Source organism: Haliaeetus albicilla, chromosome Z, assembly GCF_947461875.1.
Source record: "Haliaeetus albicilla chromosome Z, bHalAlb1.1, whole genome shotgun sequence".
Classification (NCBI taxonomy): Eukaryota; Metazoa; Chordata; class Aves; order Accipitriformes; family Accipitridae; genus Haliaeetus; species Haliaeetus albicilla.
The window spans coordinates 54,981,297-55,000,117 of NC_091516.1; the positions used below are offsets into that span (position 1 = coordinate 54,981,297).

Genomic DNA, 18,821 nt, shown 5'->3' on the forward strand with positions numbered 1-18,821 from the left:
ACTTAAAATAAATTCTATTCTGTTGTTTTGCTTGCAATGAAATCAGTTACATGAATCCCTTATGAAATAAACATCATAAAACCCTTTATGGTCAGGACTGCAATAATTTCACTAGTGTAAAAAACTGATAAAGGCCACTTTTATTATGTAATGCCAGATACTAACACAGGACTAGCTGGTTGAGGCAGATGGCAGTTGTGTCTCTAGCAGTTGTCATGTTTTCAGGTGGGATAGAGTTAATTTTCTTCTTAGTAGCTTGTACAGTAACTGCCATGTTAAACACAGGCTCTCCTGGCAGGCTAGCCACTGAAGGCACCATGCCTTCAAAGAGCCACTTTCCTTCCTGACCAATTCAGAAGCTTTAGGTACTAAGGAGGGAGTGTTCTCGGTTCATTATTTCCAGTGCATTTACTTGTACATAAAGATCTCTTTCATGCCTCCATCAGAAAAGATAGAAGAGCCCTGCCTGGCTGGGTCTTTTGCACCATGTCAACTTCTGTCATGGTACCACAACTGGCATTTCCCATGGACCTTCAGCTGTAATCCTGAACTGCACAGGACAGGGTGGGCTGAATGGGGAGAAGTACAGAAGAAGATAAAACTCCTCTGACGCCTTCTAATCCATTACAAAGTCTGGCTTCGTCCCCAAATGGTCGTATACCGACAGTCTCGCTTCCTATGGCAGATGAACTCCTGCTGTGACCACCTTTCCCCCTCTGCTCCATCTCTTACAGACAGTTGCTACTGAAGACCTCCTGCAAGGCGTGAGGGAAGTGATGAGGAACTCTTTTTTTGTTAAATCTCTTCTTCCTCTTCACTAAAACCTCCTTCAGGTCCTGAGGCCCCTGCTCTGCTCTCTCTTTTACATAGGCTGCCTTGATCTGTTCCAGCTCGCACAGCTCTGCCTCCAGCTCTTCTCTGTGCATTGACCGCCGGTTCCTCAGCACTTTCATGGGGAAGGGGTTTAAGTCGTTGAAGGCGATGTTCATCAGCTTCCTGCGATGGAAAAGACAGGTCTGGTGAACCAATTTACTGGCTGTAACAGGTGGTAACAGATACGCCAAGTGCATCCTGGCATAGGCAAAGAGTAGAGCCTCAGATTTCAGCTCTCTGAGCTCAAAAGTCACCAAGCAGCGGAGTCTTCAAGGAATCACAGGCAATTCCTTCTCACACAAACACCAACACAAGCAACACTTTAAACAGCCTTACACTGCCCCACCTTTTAAGGTACCGGTGGCAGGAGATGGCGGATCAGATGCTAATTGTGATCGCCCCTGGGGCAGTGTCCTGGTTTCAACTGGGGTAGTTAATTTTCTTCCTAGTAACTGGTACAGCGTGTTTTGGATTTAGTGAGAATAATGTTGATAATACACTGATGTTTTAGCTATTGCTAAGTAGTGCTGATACTAAGTTGAGGGGTTTTCAGTTTCCCATGCTCTGCCAGCAAGCAGGGGTACAAGAAGCTGGGAGGGAGTCTAGCCAGGATGGCAGACCTGAACTAGCCAAAGGGATATTCCATACCATAGGATGTCATGTCCAGTATATAAACTGGGGGGAGTTGACCAGGAGGGGTGGATCACTGCTCAGGCATCAGTCAGCAGGTAGTGAGTAATTGCACTTGCCTTTTCTTGTTTTCAGGGTTTTTTTTAATATTTATTTTCATTACTGTTATTGTTACTATTATTGTATTTTGTACTATATTTTATTTTACCTTAGTTATTAAATTGTTCTTATCATAACCCATAGGTTGTACTTTTTTTCAATTCTCTCCCCCATCCCAGTGGGGGGTGGGAAGTGAGTGAGTGGCTGTGTGGCTGGGGTTAAATCACAACAGCAATGAACAGCTGCTGAACAGCTGATTTAGAAGCTTTGCATCACTGCAAGCAGTCTTAATTTACTGCAGCTAGACAATTAAGCAAAAGCTTAGGGAAGTTAAGATTATGTGTTTCTCTTTTTGCTCAAACTATTTGTGGGAAAACTGTCTGACACTTGCCCACAGCAGGAAAAGGACCTGAATGCAGCAAAGTTCAGGCCTGTATTTGGCTAGTTTCCATGAAAAGCAAACCACTGGCATTAACTAAATTAGTCTAGTTTTTTGGCTGCAGCCTCTACTCTACAAGAGTTAAGATTGTAAGGCCTGAAATCTAAGTCCAGACTTACCATTACCTTTCCACGGTCTACTTTTTCTAATTTGCCTTTAGTAATGGTACTCAGAAAAAGGCCACGCAGCAAAACTTTCTGGTGTATTTCAGCAATTCATCCAACAGATGTCTACAGAAGCTAAAAATAAAAAAACCCGCCAAACAAACCACTCCCTAAATTCAAAGTTTGAAGAGTAGAACTTTATTAACAAGCGTTTGAAACAAAAAATGAGCCCTTCTCAATCCAGCTGTCATATTCAGGATTCTAATCAGACACATAAGATACCTCTTATAATATGATGGTATACCATTTTCCAGGCCATTGCCACCAGTGGCCACTGTGACATACACTGCTGCCATAGCTGCCTCCCAAAAGAGTATACTGTAATTGCTAGTTCTGGTGTTGTCATTCAGATAAAAAGTCTGAGGGATACAAGAGGTGTTTAAATGAGACAACCCTGTTATGTGGGGTTAAAAGACTTAAATTTATCATGTGGTAAAAAATAAATGTTTCAGGGAAGTACAAAATATTTTATTGCTGCAGTGCTTTCTAAATACATTTGACTACAGGTCTTCAAGAAATAGCTCATTTCAATGCACACATAATAACTAGTCTCAAGTTACTTGTTTACTTGTTATCAGAGGCAGCTCAATGTTAAGAAAATGTTATGATTAATTGTCTTGATACAGTTCTGATCTTCACCACAACCATTAGTGCATAAATGATATACACCTCTCAGTGGGAAAGATTTGTACCTGGCTTTAAAAAAGAAGCAAAAATTAGTATACAAGAGCTTTTTGGTTTTGAACAAACAAGAATTACTCAACTGCACAGAAATTACATGTTGTCACAGAAAAACAAGTCCCCAAGAGAATATAGTTTTGTTCTATAAGGAACTGAACAATATACTGGAGAATTCTAAACAAAGGATTTCAAATAAAAGCAGAAGCACTGAAGTAATGAGAACAGAACTGCTCAACGACATCAAACTGAAATGTCGATCTTGTCCTGAAAACAAAGTTTAGCTACACATCCCGCTATCCCATCTGTATAACAAAGCAGTTGCTTCTGAAGATGTGTACATAGATGAAAACACTGCATTTCACTTAACAACCTTTTATTTTCAAAATAGTCCATAAACAAACAAGGTAACTCTAAATAACTCAACTAAGCTGTGCTGTTAATCCTGATGCAGAGAGATATTGTAGTTAAACCTCTCATCAGAGCAATAAAATACTTTCCTTCATTCTAGCCAAAAAAATACTATTCCACAGCTGCTAAGGAAAGAAGGGATTAATACTGGCAGAAGTGGTCTTTCTAGGGAGCTGTAAGAGCGGATGGAAGTCCCGAAGCTCACTGTTTCTGCACAGAATTCAAAACTTCTTGAGAGTTTGTCAAATGAACTGTAGTCCCAAACAAATTTGTCAAGCAACGTTTTATCTTCATTTAGCACAAAATTACCATACTTACAATCCTTCAAAACAATGATGGATATTCAGTTATTTTGCATTCATTTCTCTCTCCAGTGCTGCTTCCATTCGACTTTGTTTTAAACCCTACAGGATACAATTTAGTAAAATCTTGTTTTCACCAACATAGAAATAAAAGCTTTAGTTGCAGAACAAAAATATTTTTTGACAATTTTTTTTTAGTCCTTTACAAATCAAGAATAGCTTTTAACTCTTTGGGGAAATCAGAATCGGCGGTTTAAAAAGGACAAAAGCCAAACTACATGTCTTCTTTATAATCAATGGCTCTACAGAGTAAGTTCAAAAATATATCTCTTATTCAATTAAAAGTAAGTTAAAGCAATCCACACTTATATATAATCTGACGCAAGAAATTCCAAAACTACTCTTTTGAAGATACCCTACGGCACCAAATCTCTCCTTTCCAACTTCTCCAGTGCAGAGTTTAATTCCTCCTGTAATTTTATTTCTTTGTAAGTGTACAAAGGAAAATAGAAATCAATACTTCATGTCACAATTTTTCACAACTATGCTGACATAGCATAGCTGTCCTGCTGGACTTTCACAATCACCTGAAACAATTACTGATGAATAGTCTCTGCAAAAATGCCAAATCTGATCCTAAATGTGACACTACTACTCATACTCCAAAAAAATTACATGTAAGACTACTGAATAATAAACATATTCAGATTTACTCCACCTGTCTATGATGACAGAACTGGTTGTTTCAGAATGGCTATAAAACACTGGCTATAAAAGTACGTAATGGAACCCCTCCGGTGGAACAAAGAACTAAACCAACATCTACTATACATATAGGCTGGTTCACGTGATTCCTATTCAAGGGCAAGAATACTTATACAATACAAAATACCCTTAAATTTAGCTACCATAAATTAGAATAAGAGATCAAAAAAGCAGTCCTCCCTAACTTCTTGCTGAAAACAAGCAGCAGCACAAAAGCAAAATTACAAAGACACTTCAAGACAAAAGTGGCACGTACCAGGTAATACCCAGTGTGATAACCACTCATGTACCAGGCTATCAACATGCTTCCCAATGCTTCATCATCCTCAGAGTCTGGCCTCATAGGTGGTGGAGGAGGAATCAACTAAGAAATCACAAAGGAAATGTCTGTGTTTCAATAGCGTTTATCCCAAGTTAGAAAGCAACTAATTCTAAAAGATCAAAATACAACACTGAAAAATAGGAACATATCCTCAATACATTCTCTGAAAAGGAGTCAATTAAGATGATATTTTCTGAAAACATGTAATTTCCAAACCCTGGGAGAAAGCGGATTCCTGTAGCTTGACTGTACACCAAAATTTTATTAGGGGAAAATATTTATCTGCATCAGTGAACTGCTGTTAATCAAATGTAAGGTGTAGCTTCTTCAAGTAATTTTTCTCTTGATATTCTTACGAACAGCTTCACTGTCACAAAAATGAGTGCAGACCAGACATTATGCATCAGATTCTTGTAATATTTTTAACTGAATGTGTTATCAAATACCTGGAAAATACAGAGTCTAACACAGAAATGTGTGCTAAAAACACAGGTGGTGAGCATATTCAGTTAGAAAACTTGAGATCACCAATACTGATCTCTTGACACTTTCTTCCTCATTCTCCTGTCACTTACCGGTGGTCCTGCTGGGAAGGGCGGGGGCCAGAAAGGCAAAAACAATGGAGGTGCCCTGAATTTTGATCCAGGCTACATTGAAAAAATTGAATAGTGCAAATTAAAATCCTGATGCCTGAAATTTCTTTTTATTTAAGAGATTTATTTGAAGCAATTCACATACCTTACACTAAAGACAACACATGCCAGCAACTCAATGAAACTGCAATAACAACACACATTAGCTATCTCTGTGGAGCATTCCATGACTGGAAATGTAAACTTAGACTACACGAGTCACGGAGGTAAACAGGGCTGAAACAGGGTTCTAGTTAAGACAACCACTTTATATTTTCCTTTCTAAATAGAAGTCAGTAGTTGCACTCTCAGATGAAGAAATGTATCTAATATTGCCCACAGGCACACAGATAATTTCTCTGCTCCTGTGTGGCTCAGCTGTGTGCTGACTAAATTCCATTATGCTTGTGAATGTCTTTAAAATGAGTCGAGATACAAATCTATTGATATGAAAGCAAAAAAGATAAAAGAAAACCTTATAAAGAAATCTTGCACAAACCATAATATTTAGGAAACATAATGCTGCGTTCAGCTGCAATATTATTCAGACTCCTACACAACAGGAAAACTGAAGAGTATATTGATACCCCAGTCCTCAAAATTCAATAGAGAAGCTACAGCCAAGAGCTTCCGTGACATCTGGACATCACTTCTGCTGCCTCCAATGTCCTGTGTAGTGAAACTTATCAATTGGCTAGAAAAAGTGAAATCTTAAAACATCAACACTGGTATCACTAACAGCACTATCACAGTCCAGGGAACAACATCTCTAAGTTACAAGGCAATTGCAAAGCAAGTGTTAGCTAAGGAGAAGGCTTTCCTCACTAGACAGCAGCATTGCAAAAGGGCTACACTGTGGCCAGATTATTATAAAATGACATACCAACAGGTTCTAATACATGTATCTGGATACCCATCCTTGAAATGCTGTTATTTGGTTTCCTGACAGTAACAAACTCTGAGACAATAGGATGATATTTATAATAATACCAGGCTTAACAGTGGTATATGAATTATTTCAGATAAGGCTGAGCTTACCCTTCCTAGGCCTGGGGCTGCCGGTGGTGCAGGAAAATGTAGGTTTTGAGGGGAGAATCTTGCTTTCGTGCAATTGTTTTTGCTCTGAGGTGACTGGGAAGATTTTTCACTTTCATCTGTTGAATACGGAGTCTCATTGTCATTCTGGAAGACCAAAAGCATTTTTGTGAGATGCACTGAACAGGAGTTTGCAGCAATTTTAGTGTGAAAAAGCCTGGAAAGCCCCACCCACATCCTCCTTTCTCTCTAGCCCTCCATGTCCTCCTCAGGAAAGATCTTAAAACCCCATGATCTTATCGGCTCACTGTTTTAGCTATGTTATCTTTCACTCATTCATTTCTTGTTGTCCCGTTCCTTTCTTCCATGCTGAGTTCAAGAAGTAACGGGACGCTTTCATTACCTCCATCACCTTGTGTCCATTCACAGTGGAATCGGGTATCGATTCTCACTCTGAATACCACAGTCGTACAAGAAATACTGAAAAAGTTGATTTTCCCACTTTCTTCTTCCTTTTCAGAAGAATGAAAAAGTGTCCCTCACCTCCCCAGAATTCCCCATCCCATTTACTGTTTCATCGCTGGCTAGGGGAAGTAGATCAGACAGGTTCTGCTCCTCTTGATTTCCGTATCCCATGTAAGTAACAACGCATGTGCCTCTCTTCTGATTGATGGAGGCAATAGTTGCTGGGTACACATTACCGTCCTCAGACCAAACAGCACTACAGCCATCACCAACTTTCCACTGCAACAGAAGCAAGAGAGGCAAATAAATACCTACACCAATGATTGGACAGACAGATGCCTTTTTCTAAACTACTTTTTGTCCCAACCACGAGAAAGATGACTCCCACCCAGAAAGCTTTTCCTCTGTATTTAGTGAAGTTGGTCAATGTAATCTATAAGGTCTACAACATTATCATCCCCCCACCCCAGAATGTTACGCTCAAGGCAATGAAAAAGCTACTTTAGAGTACCACGGAGAAATACAACATGCAGTACGAGCATCACTAGCATTTGCAGACGAGGTGACCTGTTTCAAAGGCACTGCGTTGCTCTTCTTCCTGTTTCTGTTCTTTTTATTGTTTTTTCTCTTCATCCTCAGGCGCTGCTCCGGTTTGTCCGAGGTCTCCGAACACTCTCCATTCTTTAAAGCGTTCTTCGGGAAAAGAAAGGAGGAAAACAATAAAGGGCAACCCAGCGGCCTCAGCCCAGGGTCCAGCTACCCCCGGGCCGCCCCCCTTACCTTGAAGGAGGCCACCGCCTTGTCGTACGCCTTGATGAGGGCCGTGTCGTCCCACGCGTCCGAGTCGTCGCTCTGCGGAGGCGACACATCGCTTTACCGCCGCTCCAAAGCCCCGCCCCCGCTCCCCCAACCCGGCCCCGGCCCCGGCCCCGGCCCCGGCGGGCGCCCACCTCCCCGGTCCCACGCCGGAACAGCACCCGGTCCGCCATGGCCGGCCCCGGCCCCGCGTGGCCTCCTCCTGCGCACGCGCCGCGCCGCCACTTCCGGCGCGCCACGGCCACGCCCCCCGCCGCGCCCGCGCGGATGGCCCCGCCCTGCCCGCTACCGTAGCCGCGCCAGCCTGCCCTGCCGGCCGGGCGGAACGCTCGCCAAGCGCCCGGTCCCGCTGTCGGCGAGGCCGCGTCCTCCCAAGACCCTGCCGGTCTCCTCGAAAAGCCCGGCCGGCTCGAGAGCAGGAGCCCAGACCGAGCCAGCCACCGGCAAGCAGAAGGGTCGGCTCGGTCTCACACCAGCCGCAGGTATCGCACGGCCAGAACCAGCTGCCTCTCCCTTTAGGCTCCCCTCGAGCCGTGCCAGGGGCCTGCTAATAAATAATAAACGCACGCGGATCCGTTACGGCCTAGGCCAGCAAAGGCTTCAAAGTGCTCTCCTTCCGCAGATTCGAAACGCGTTCTACCTCGGCCAGCACGCTCAAGCACGCCCATAAAGCCAGCACCATGTTCTCTCACACTGAGTTTTATTCCTGAGGCTAGCTTAAGCAGCGATTTCAAGATCTGCTTACATCTGCAGCTCAGTGACTTCAAGCCTGCAGCTCCTCTCACGTTAGTCGTAGGTTCACAGCTAGTTACGTATGCTGATCAAGCCTGCAAATCCATAGGCATCTTCTTCTATAGCACAGGCTCACCACTGCATATTATATTGCCTACAATATGCGTTTCTTATATTATAAATCTTACTTGTATTATACTCACATACTCATATTGCATTCTCCACATTCTTTGTGTTCTTGGTAACTGTGTGGATTGTCTGGCTCATAGTTCACAAACGAGCTTCACCATGTCTAGTGCACACAGGCGACTCATGGGGGGCTACAAAAGCGACCCAGCCTTGGGTTGCCTTGAGGCCCTGTCTCTGTGCAGAGATGACTCACAGGGAGCTGTGTAGACAGCTTAGCCCTGGGTTGTCTGACAAACCCTAAAGTAAACAGGGCAGTGGCTGCACCATTCAAAGAACCAAAACCTGAACTGAGCCTTGAAATCCCTTAACAAATAATACGCCCTTAGTCTCAATCCAACCACTATTCAGTTGCCTGAGGAAGCAAGGTAAAAAAACCCCAAAACCTGGAGGGTTTCAGCTTCAGTTTCAAATGACAACCTTGTGTATTCAAACAATCACAGACCAACAAAGGAAAGATAAGGGGAAACTCCACTCAGATACACATAATCCATCTACGCATATATCATAATCCACTCAAACATAGTCATACACACCATTCCACAAGTCAAGGGATAAAAACTCTAAGATTCAGATTAGAAATGGGGGAGTCACTTCAACTATACAGTTGGCTTGTGAAGGAAACCCTTCCCCGCCTTGATCAGGATGCCGGTCGAGGTAGCTTCCCTGGGATTGACAGCCCTTACCTGGAGGGGTAAGTGAATATTGTTTATGCTTTAAGTTTATAAATGCATGTGTGCTTGTGGTTGTAATAGTGCACTACACTTGCCTTAAAAAATTGCAATAGTGCATTCCTCCACTGTATCTGTAAAACCTGCAACAGTGGCGTGTTAAGTCTGTAAGTGAAGTTCAAATAAATCATTTGCTTGAACCTTGCAGTTAAGTCTGTGAGTGAAGTTCAAGTCATTTGCTTGAACCTTGCAGTGAAGTCCTTTTCCGTCACAGTAACTTCTGAGAAATCAACTGATTATCAAGCATAACCATTTCAGATTGGACAGTATTTCATGCCACATTTTATTGAAAAAATAATTTGAGATTTACAGTTCAGACCTCTGTAGGGTTAAGCACATCTTACAAGTGCATTCCATTCTGAATGAAGCTGTACTTCAAGAACTAAAACAAGAAAATCTGGTCTGGCTGTACATCCAGAAGTTCATTGTTAGTGGAAACACTAAGTGAAACCAACAAATGCAGCAAAAGCTGGATTAAAGCTATTGCTATTCATGTGCATGCAGAAGAGTGCAGTCAGTTTTGAAATGGCACTCCAGACAACTAAGCCTATGCTAACCAGAAAATACTCTAAACTAATGCTAGTTGAACAACTCTGCAAGACAGACATTTAATCATTTAGTGGCCAGACACTTTTAGGAATCTTCTAGGCCCTTCTGCTTAAGTGGTGCACTATCTTCTCCGTACAGGCAGCTCATTTTCCTCCTGCCTGCTGAGACTTCCTTTCATTAGCCACTTTTTGTTTCTGCTGCATGATTTCAGAATCTCTGTGAAGAAAAAAAGTTGGATTTCAGATACTGGCTCACTGTTTTTCTGAGTAGAGTCTCCTTCAGCTTGTTTTTACCCTTTAGCAACCCCCATTTCAAGAACAGTAAAAGATCAGTATAAAAATTCTCAGTTAGCCATGAGCATAGTTTCTATTATCCTGTTTTTTTTCAGTACAGTACCCAATGAGGTAGACAAGTTACTTTATTAGTAGACCTTATATAATTCTTTTAGTTTTAGAAGGACACAATGGATCAAACATCTTCAAGAAAGTATTACACAATCATTTCCTGTTTATACCAGGCAAAAAGCTGCTCAAAAGAAATAAAAGCTTTACAGGTCTTACCAAAAATAAATCTGTTTAACAGCAGATACACTAAAAACTTACATCCATGGTTTATGCTCTGGCATGTGAATGGACCATGAATCAAAACAAAATACTTGAAGGCTGTTTCAGCTAAGACACTGGATTCCCTCTGACCCATTTTCCCCTCCTATTTTGCCCAACCATTTCACTCAACTTTACTAGATCTTACCTCTGTTTTCTCTGAGAAGCAGACAAGCTATCCTCTTTCCTTTTCCCTTTGTGGATCTCCTGAGTCTTCTTCAGGTTCTTTTGGCGGGCAAGCTCACGCTGGTTCCCACCTGTAAGACAATATATGGTCTATACAGGTACTACCACTTTTTACACACAGTTTGCCTGTTTAGAAGTCTATTATAAAGGTGGAAAGGTTTGGCTCAATCTGTAGAGCTGATACAGCAGTATCTTCTGTGGTTGGCATCAACTTCCATCACAGTCTCCCCCTCCAGTGCACAACAGGAGGCATGAAAGCCTGTTAGTTCTCACATTTATATTTCTACAGGTCATGTTCAAGAGATCACCAAAATCCATTCCCACATTCCTTCTAGAAACACAATGCAGTTTCCCATAAAAGACTGAAGGCAGACCATCCCATCCATAGCCTGGGCAAAATGATGACAGTGACTCATCCAAAGAGGTGCCATCCTTTCTCTCTCAAACAGATTCTAACATCCAATACAGCTTACAAATTAATTTTAGACTGAAAGAACAGCATTAAAATGAGGGCAGCCTGAGAGTTTATAGACTTCCTCAAACTCTTCCCAAGGCCCTCTAAGAAATCAAAAAGCAAATGGCTGTATTTGGAATCCAGAAACACCTACCTGCTTTCAGTCTGTAGTGCTGTCATACAAAATCACTGACAGATTCCATAACATCCCACGGTCAAGCACCATGAACTTTTAAAGTCTTGCTCATACTTAGTAAAAGCAGTTAGGGGCCTCACATGTATTTGTAGAACAAAAACACTTCTGCAGATGCTACTTAGAAGACAACCAGTATAGTTAATACACATGGGAACTTTGGCTTTACTTTTTACTGGATAAAAGTCCCCTAAACTACTTAACACAGCATTAATAATGTATTATTGGGCACTCATACCCCTGAAGCTCAGCTAGCACTATCAAATACTAGAGCTGCCTTACTCTGGGAACCATGAAAGCAGAGAAGGCCACATAGTACACAAGCAGCTTTAATTCATTTTTGCTCCAAGGCAGCTGACATGTATGCAGTATGAGGCTACCACCAGCTATGGAGCTTCAGCCCAAGATTTTGTTTACCCACCATATACCACAAAGCCCCCTGCAAAAGAAGCAGGGCTGACAAAGCTGAAGTTAAGACACAATCAGAACTCCAGTTCCTCATCAAGACACCTTGTTCTGAATAAAACGACTTACGACTTTCCCAAAACAGGTGTGTGTATATGTCCCTGCACAGGGTGGACAACCCTAATGCTGTTCACATGTGAGAGTATTTTCATGCTATTGAAGAAATTGGCAAACAAGCATTCAGGAAGGTTCCTTCCATACACTATTACAGGCTTCTGTTCATAGCTTTCTTTCCCATGCGTGCTTTTTAGATTTCATTGTAAACCAACCTCTGTATTTTTTCAATCTTACTCATTTGATGAGTTTCTCTATGTAGGTGTTCCCTTAACTCGGCAGCAAGGGCACTGTTATAGTTGTTCTACCTACTTTGCTTGTGATGGGCTTTTAGTCCCTTCAGTTAATTATACTCAAATGCTATTAAAGAGGTGACCTCAAAAGATATGTTGTTTCAAATAAAGTCCAGCAATTAAGCATGGCCTTAGCAAGTGTTTAGCCCCACTTTCAACAAAAGTGAGAAGAGTAACATTACACACACACACACATATATATAAAGACACAAAAACACATCACTGTTGCCAGTAGAGAAGACAGCTCTCCAGGGGACAGCCAGCTTTCCCCAGGACTACCAACACCCTAAACTCCTGGCAAGTTAGGCATGCAATCTTTTTGATGAGACAACATTCCCAAGGGCATGACATCAGAACCAGCACAACACAACTGCTGCTCAGAGCAGATGCAACTCTCCCAGTAAATACTCAGGGTCTTCCAGGCAATGGCCACAGCCATCACAATTATAAACTCTTCTGCATTAGCTGACAATCTTTTCTTACTATCCCCCTCCTTATGGCAGTTCTAGTCTGCTCTAACCTGCCAGAGCTGGTTCACTTGCTTGGTACCTCCTCTTGCTCTGCTTCTTTTGGACTCAACGTGTTCCAGATACACTAGGCATAATCACTTGTGCTGTCAAACAAACATGATCACGTTTTTCTACACTCAAAAATGAAAGCTCCATCTCCCCATAATTTCCATTGTGCCTCTTTTCAGTCTCTCTCCAGTCTGAAGACTACACCTATGCTGTCTTCCAATCTTGAAGACAGAGATCTCTCCAGGTGCCTGTAATTTCAGGTATAGGGAAGCAGTTTAGGACTAAGTCAATTTGAAACAGCAATCTGTTGATACGATCCACAGCATTGTACTCACCCCATTTCTGACTTGTTAAAGGTACCTGCCATGTCAACAAGTAGACAAGAGCAACCCTGCAGAAGCAGGGGTTTTATGCATTCTTCACACCAGTACCTGTACAGTCTCGCAAGAGGTGCCAGAAGCCCAAATGAAAACAGTGTATTATGACTGCTGCTTCCTGAGGGCTGCTCCTGCCTTGAAAGATATACTTCATCTGTGAGAGGACATCAACTACTACCTTTTGAAAAAGCTAAGAGAACTCCTGCTCCATCCTCCTCACTAGCACTCAGTGAGATCCTGTCCCCAAAGTCCATGTAGAAGAAGGGCCACTATTTGTTCAGAAAATTGAAGTAAAACAGCTATCTATCTCTGGCAGTACTGTTGTTGATTAGAACTGGATGACTCATGAGCAGATGATACATTCCAGGCTATAAATGGTTCTTGAGTTTTGTTGTGCTCAGGAGGCATGAATGTCATATGAACAAGTCAGCAGCAATGAAACAGCTCTTTTTCTCTGTGGTGCTTAAAGAAATGAAGCATCTTCTTTTACCTCAAAGAAAAAGAGGCAGGCAGTCAAAAGACACTGCTATCGTCAGAATTCATATAGCAGTTATCCTCCACCCTTAACCTTAAGCACTTCCTTTCCAAGCAAACATTGTGCAGGGTGTCTACATGTAGAGTTGTTCCACACGCATGGTAAGATAGTAAACTTAAGAACCAAACTGAACAGCGTCACTGAAAAGCTTGGCTGCCACTTCTGCTCAGCAAAGCAGAGCAGGTATAAATGTAGAGCAATACAGTATGCACACAAGGCATACAGGGCCAAACAACTATTTGAAAAGAAACTTACTTGTACCATCCCTGCTTCCAAGTAAACATTGCCATGGACTGTTCAGGCCCCGTACTTCACCTGGGATACCACATGAGTATCCCTAGCTCCAAGGGAGACGGTGCTGTTTCCTACATTCTGTAAGATCAACCTAAATCTTCCATGAAGTGTGGTCCAGTCCTGACAGAAGACCATTCAGCTTCCTGTAATGTGAAATTCAAGCATGAACTGCCACATAAAGGCCAGTACATCCTTGCTGCTTATACGTATGCTTGAGCACCCCCATCCTGGCCTGCCTCTGCAAGACATATGCCTTAGTTCAACCTGTCCCTGCTCTTCCAACTCCAAGATGCAGGTATTCTTGAAAACAAAGATAAGCAAAAGACATCTGAATAGCACTGGAACAAGGAGTAATCTACGATAAGGAGGTCAAAGAGAATGGCAGTAAGGATTGGCTACTGAGATCATCATCCCTAGAGTTCTTTCTGAGCAGCAAAGGATCTGATCATATGTCAGAACTTGAAGCAGAAGAAAAGTGCCTGCCATCACGTCCCAAAAATAGAAAGCAAAAGTAAACAGAGCCTTTTGATGCAAGGACAAAGCAATAATGGAATACAAGTGACAAAAACCCCCTCCAATTCATCTGGCCATCACCATCTTCACAAGTTTACTGTTTTCAGGTACCCTGAAATTTGGCAGTGCAACAAGTACCATGAATTTATGAACTGGGAGGCACAGTTAAGGAGTTGTAAATAAACAAGCCATTCTTATTCTATTTTATTATATGTCCATTTGAAATCACAGGGCATAGTCCAGGCCTGATTGACAACAAAGCACTGAACTCTGGAAACATCTACTAAAGTTAAGAGTAGACTGTATGGTAGCACATCACAACCACACCTCTAGTATTTCAGACAGCGCATTAAACTAGGTCATCCTAAAATGAAATGTTATCATTCTGCTATGCCCAGGTGTGAGACACTCTGCCTCTTTTTAACCTCAAGCTATGTTTATTTTAGCATCATACAGAACAGGGGGGTGGGGTGGGGGAATCAACAAAAGCCATAAACCTGCCTCTTCCTCACATTCAAGGTCTGATCAGTGCACAAACTGCTTATGATCCAGGCCTTTATCTGGACTTCCAGCAGTACAGTGGCTTTGAAGCTACGTGGTTTTAAATGTGAATGTAAAAGCACCTCCTCAGTTAAACACAGGCACTATCTGTATTTCCAAGTGTAATACACAGAAGCCAAAACAGCAACCGCACCAGTTAGGAGGGCCAGAGCATTCTAGGTTTGGGTCACAGCTCTCCGCCATTTCAGAGCAGCTATACCAACGTTACTTTTGAGTTAGGCGATGATTAGCAAGTTCTGCCGCCCTTTCAACGACAGTCTTCACAACCGCCATTTAAGCAACGTAGTATTAAGTGCTTGGCAGCAATATAACAGCCCTTTATTTACAGACTGGACGGTAGCCAGGACCGAAACTGAGCGTTACTGTGGCTCCAGCAGATCGCCACCTTTCCCCCTCCTCCCCGCCCCCCAACACAGCTACGCCAGGGGAGGGAGTGAGGATGTTTTTCCTCTAAGCCTAGGAACGACGGCGGCAGGACGTGGGAAGCCTCAGCCCCGGCGGCTCACGCACCTGTGGACGCCAAATCCACAAGTACCGAGACCCGACAACGGCACCCCACCGCGGCCGACCCCCCGCCCCGTGACCGACCGCCGGGCTGCCCTCCGCCTCGCGCCCCGGCCGCGCTTCTCCGCAGGCCTGGAGCCGGCCGAAGGAAGGCCCGCCGCCGTTCCCCCCCGCTGCCCGACGTGCCCCCCCCGGCCCAGCACCCCTCTTGAGCCTTGCCGGCACTCACGGGTCATCACGAGACGCTCGGGCCGCGCGCCACCGCCGGCCGGCCGACCGACCGACAGACAGACACACGAACCGCCGCTTCGGCTGCCAGAACCTTCTATCGCCCCGCCCACCGCTGACGCCCCTTATAAACCCTCGCTGGCCCATGACGTCATTGCTGCGCGCGGGGGGGCACTACGCCCCCCCCAAAGGCCTGACCCAATCAGCGGGGCGCGCGCTGCCTACGCGCAGCTGGGAGGGCGTGGCCGGCGCCAGGCGCGGGGGGCCGTGGGGGGCGGGGGCGTCACTTCCGCTTCCCGCGCCCGCCCGCGGGGGCGGGTTGGTCCCCCCGACGGCGGGTGTTGCGGCGTGAATGCGGGAGGGGTGCCGCGCCGTTCCCGGCGGCCAGTGTGCGGAGAATCGAGGTTCCGGCAAGTGACGAGAGGCGGAAAGGCCGCGGTGCGCGAGGCTGGCTGGCTCGGCCTCGGAGGCAGGCAAGGCGGCGGTGTGGCCGGGGGCGGGAGGTTTCGCAGGAGGCCGGACTTGTACGCCGGAAGGGAGGTGATAAGCTTCCGAAACACCCTTGTGTAAGAGCACGTGGCTTTTGGTCAACAACCAAGCGGAAAAGGAAATCGCTGCAGACCGCTGTCCGTTAAAACCACCGAAGAGAGTTAAAAAAAAACCAAACCAAAACAAAAAAACAAACAACCCAAAGCACTGATCACCGTGGGCAAAACTAACGCCTGGGAAGCCGTCTACGAGACGCCTGAATTAAGGGGGAAAAGGGGCTTTGAGCCGCTGAGGTACTGAAAGCGGCTCCGGCGCCGTGCTCGGCCTCCCTCATGGTTTTCCCGCGCAGGCGCCGCCTCCCCGCCCCGTCCTTCCCCCTGCTCCGCGCGGGGCGAGCCGTGCCCCCCCCCCGCCCCTCCTCTTCCTGCCGCCGCGCGCTGATGACGCTGCGGGGCGCGCCGGGCGCGGAGGCGAGTGACATGCCGTGAGGCGTCGGAGCGTCGCGGCGTTACCGGGCCGCGCGCCGCTGACGCCGAGCTCGCGGGCGGCCGCGTCCGTCCGTCCGTCCCTGCCTCTCTCTGCCGAGCGTTCGAAGCGAGCCGCCGGCGCCATGTTCCGCCGGGCCCGCCTCAATGTGCGGCCCAACGTCCGACCCGCGGGCAGGGGCGCCGGCGGCGCGGCGGACCCGGAGGGCTCGGGCTCGGGCTCCCCGGTGGCTGCCAGAGCGGAGGCGGCGGCGGGAGCGGCGGCCGAGGCCCCGCCGGCAGCGCGGCGGGCCGAGAGGTGAGTGCTCCCGAGGCCCCGCGGGTACGGAGCGGGGTGGGGTGGGCCGTGCCGCAGGGCTCTCCCGGCGGGGTCTTGCCTGGGCCGCTGCCGCCGCCCGGCCGTGGATCCCTGGGAGTGGGACGGGCTAGGGGAGGTGGGGGGAGCCGCCCCCGGCCGGCCTTCGGAGGCCCCTGGGGATGTAGCGGTAGCAGGCTCTCCTGTAACGCTTGTTGTCACGGCCTGTCACCTCCTGGTTGTCCCTACTTTGGTTTGGAGTTGTCTCCTCTTGCAGACCCCCTGAAATAGAGGTGCTGCACTGTCCTCCGGTCGGCGCCGAGTGACAGTTGTGTATGTGGTAATTGGACAATGTCTTCTGGGTGCTTGACGCATTTGCAACCTAAGCAAAACCCATATCTCTTTACTGCGGTTGCATTGTAGGTGCTTGAAATAATATATAAGTTAAGACTGCAAAGGAGGAGCCTAGTGTGGTCTGATACTCAGTTTTTCTGGCATTGCAGCAGCAGGGAGCTCCAGTTTGCTGTGCGCAGCAAAAATTCTTTGCACTCTGTAACTGGATGACTTTGATGTTGCATTCTTGGAGCACTTCCTGGTTTGTATTCACTTCTTCATGCAATAGGGAGGGAGAACTTTCTTGGTTTTTCCTTTTTGATTGTTTAATTTTTTAAGTGCTTTTTCTTGCAATGCAAAGGCATGATGACGTTGGTCCTAGGACCAGTCTTTCAGGACCTCCCTGTTGTGGGTTAACCCTGGTTCACAGCAAAGCCCCACACAGCTGTTTCCTTGTGCACCCCAACCTCCCCCCCCCGCCCCGTGCTGTGGGATGCGTGGAGAACCAAAAGCGCAAAAGTGCAAAAACTTGTGGGTTGAGATAAAGACAGTTTAATAGGTAAAGCAAAAGCTGTACATGCCAGCAAAGCAAAATCAGGAATTAATTCACCGCTTCCCATCAGCAGGCAGGCGTTCAGCCATCTCCAGGAAAGCAGGGCTTCATCCATGTAGTGGTTACTTGGAACGACAAATGCCATAACCACAAATGTCCTCCTGTGTTCTTTCTTTCCGCAGCATTTACTGCTGAGCATGACACCAGGTGGTATGGGATATCCCTTGGGTCAGTTGGAGTCAGCTGTCCCGGCTGTGTCCCCCTCCCAGCTTCTTGTGCACCTGCAGCCTACTCACTGACAGGGTAGCAGTGTGAGAAAAGGCCCTGATGTTGTGTAAGCAGTGCTCAGCAATAGCTGAAACATGGTGTGCTACCTACACTGTTTTGGTCATAAATCTGAAACATAGCACCATATGAGCTACTGTGAAGAAAATTAACTCTATCCCTGCTAAAAGCAGTACAGACCAGTCCTTCAGGACATTTAACCAGTCTGATGATTGCTTCAGAACAACCTTGTTACTTCTTTTAACTAGTTGGTTTTGCATCTTGCATGAATACCTCTATTCTTTCAGTTGAAACTTGTCCTTTGTGACATAGTACAAGGTCTTCTTACAGTCTTCTGTTTCGTGTGACTAGAAATTCAGGGGTCAGACTAGTTGGCATGGCATGTCTTTAGTAAACCCATGCTGCCTTTCATTCAACTTGTATCTTACATCTTTTATACTTGTTTTGTGTTGCGCTATAATGATGTTTTTCTTTCAAATTTTATTTATAAAATTTATGTGTTATAGAGATCATGTTACTGCATCTTTTGTTATCCAATACTTTTTTCTTAAATGAAGATACATTTGCTATTTTTCAATTATGTGGTACTGTTGCTGATTCAGCAGATTTATGGAAGACTTTTGTGTTTATAATTTAATGGGTGGTTCAGTGTAATCCAGTTGTACTTTTCAAAACTAGACACCAATGCCATTCTGAAGGAAGAATATTCGAAGGGATCTATTCACATGACTTGAAAAATAGACCATTGCCATATAAGTAACAGGCTCATAAAATA

At 45.3% G+C, this 18,821-nt stretch overlaps 3 protein-coding genes across 14 annotated transcripts in view; 1 reads left to right on the forward strand and 2 right to left on the reverse strand.

Annotated features, from left to right (window-relative positions):
* Positions 1–113: 113 nt before the first annotated feature.
* SMN2 (survival of motor neuron 2, centromeric) lies at positions 114–7,868 on the reverse strand. 4 transcript variants are annotated; one of them, XM_069777538.1, is made up of 9 exons: positions 7,766–7,868; positions 7,596–7,667; positions 7,383–7,508; positions 6,894–7,094; positions 6,354–6,497; positions 5,259–5,330; positions 4,618–4,725; positions 3,613–3,698; positions 114–996 (listed from the first exon to the last, which is right to left on the reverse strand). In XM_069777538.1, exons 1-8 carry the CDS (start codon positions 7,802–7,804, stop codon positions 3,642–3,644), a joined length of 819 nt encoding a protein of 272 aa, XP_069633639.1. In that variant the 5' UTR covers positions 7,805–7,868; the 3' UTR covers positions 114–996; positions 3,613–3,641. The 4 variants fall into 4 exon arrangements, with proteins under 4 accessions (XP_069633639.1, XP_069633640.1, XP_069633637.1 ...); XM_069777539.1 differs by lacking the exon at positions 114–996 and adding an exon at positions 2,321–2,901 and having other exon boundaries at positions 6,921–7,094; XM_069777536.1 differs by lacking the exon at positions 114–996 and adding an exon at positions 2,321–2,901.
* A 1,681-nt stretch (positions 7,869–9,549) lies between these two features.
* SERF1B (small EDRK-rich factor 1B) lies at positions 9,550–15,770 on the reverse strand. Of its 2 annotated transcripts, none has more exons than XM_069776933.1 (3): positions 15,608–15,770; positions 10,580–10,688; positions 9,550–10,045 (listed from the first exon to the last, which is right to left on the reverse strand). In XM_069776933.1, exons 1-3 carry the CDS (start codon positions 15,612–15,614, stop codon positions 9,973–9,975), a joined length of 189 nt encoding a protein of 62 aa, XP_069633034.1. In that variant the 5' UTR covers positions 15,615–15,770; the 3' UTR covers positions 9,550–9,972. The 2 variants fall into 2 exon arrangements, with proteins under 2 accessions (XP_069633034.1, XP_069633033.1); XM_069776932.1 differs by lacking the exon at positions 15,608–15,770 and adding an exon at positions 13,150–13,287.
* Positions 15,771–16,535: 765 nt separating this feature from the next.
* The window catches only part of BDP1 (BDP1 general transcription factor IIIB subunit), a 57,822-nt gene continuing 55,536 nt past the window's right edge, over positions 16,536–18,821 (forward strand). For 7 of the 8 annotated variants that reach the window (XM_069776922.1, XM_069776930.1, XM_069776923.1 and 4 more), the window contains exon 1: positions 16,537–16,878. In XM_069776922.1, the coding sequence (XP_069633023.1) occupies positions 16,706–16,878 (173 nt within the window). In that variant the 5' untranslated portion in view covers positions 16,537–16,705. Of the gene's footprint in view, positions 16,879–18,821 lie in introns of all 8 variants that reach the window. The other variant, XM_069776929.1, reaches the window with a different exon arrangement.

Coding starts and splice junctions, on each gene's coding strand:
- SERF1B (XM_069776932.1), bottom strand. CDS start 13,225: ATGGACTTTGGGGACAGGATCTCACTGAGTGCTAGTGAGGAGGATGGA. Junction 10,689..13,149: donor TCTCTTAGCTTTTTCAAAAG/GTAGTAGTTGAT, acceptor ATTGTCTTACAG/GTGGGAACCAGCGTGAGCTT. Junction 10,046..10,579: donor GCTTCTCAGAGAAAACAGAG/GTAAGATCTAGT, acceptor TTTTCTTCACAG/AGATTCTGAAATCATGCAGC.
- SMN2 (XM_069777538.1), bottom strand. CDS start 7,804: ATGGCGGACCGGGTGCTGTTCCGGCGTGGGACCGGGGAG. Junction 7,668..7,765: donor TCCGGCGTGGGACCGGGGAG/GTGGGCGCCCGC, acceptor TCGCCTCCGCAG/AGCGACGACTCGGACGCGTG. Junction 5,331..6,353: donor CAGCCCCAGGCCTAGGAAGG/GTAAGCTCAGCC, acceptor TTTTCAATGTAG/CCTGGATCAAAATTCAGGGC.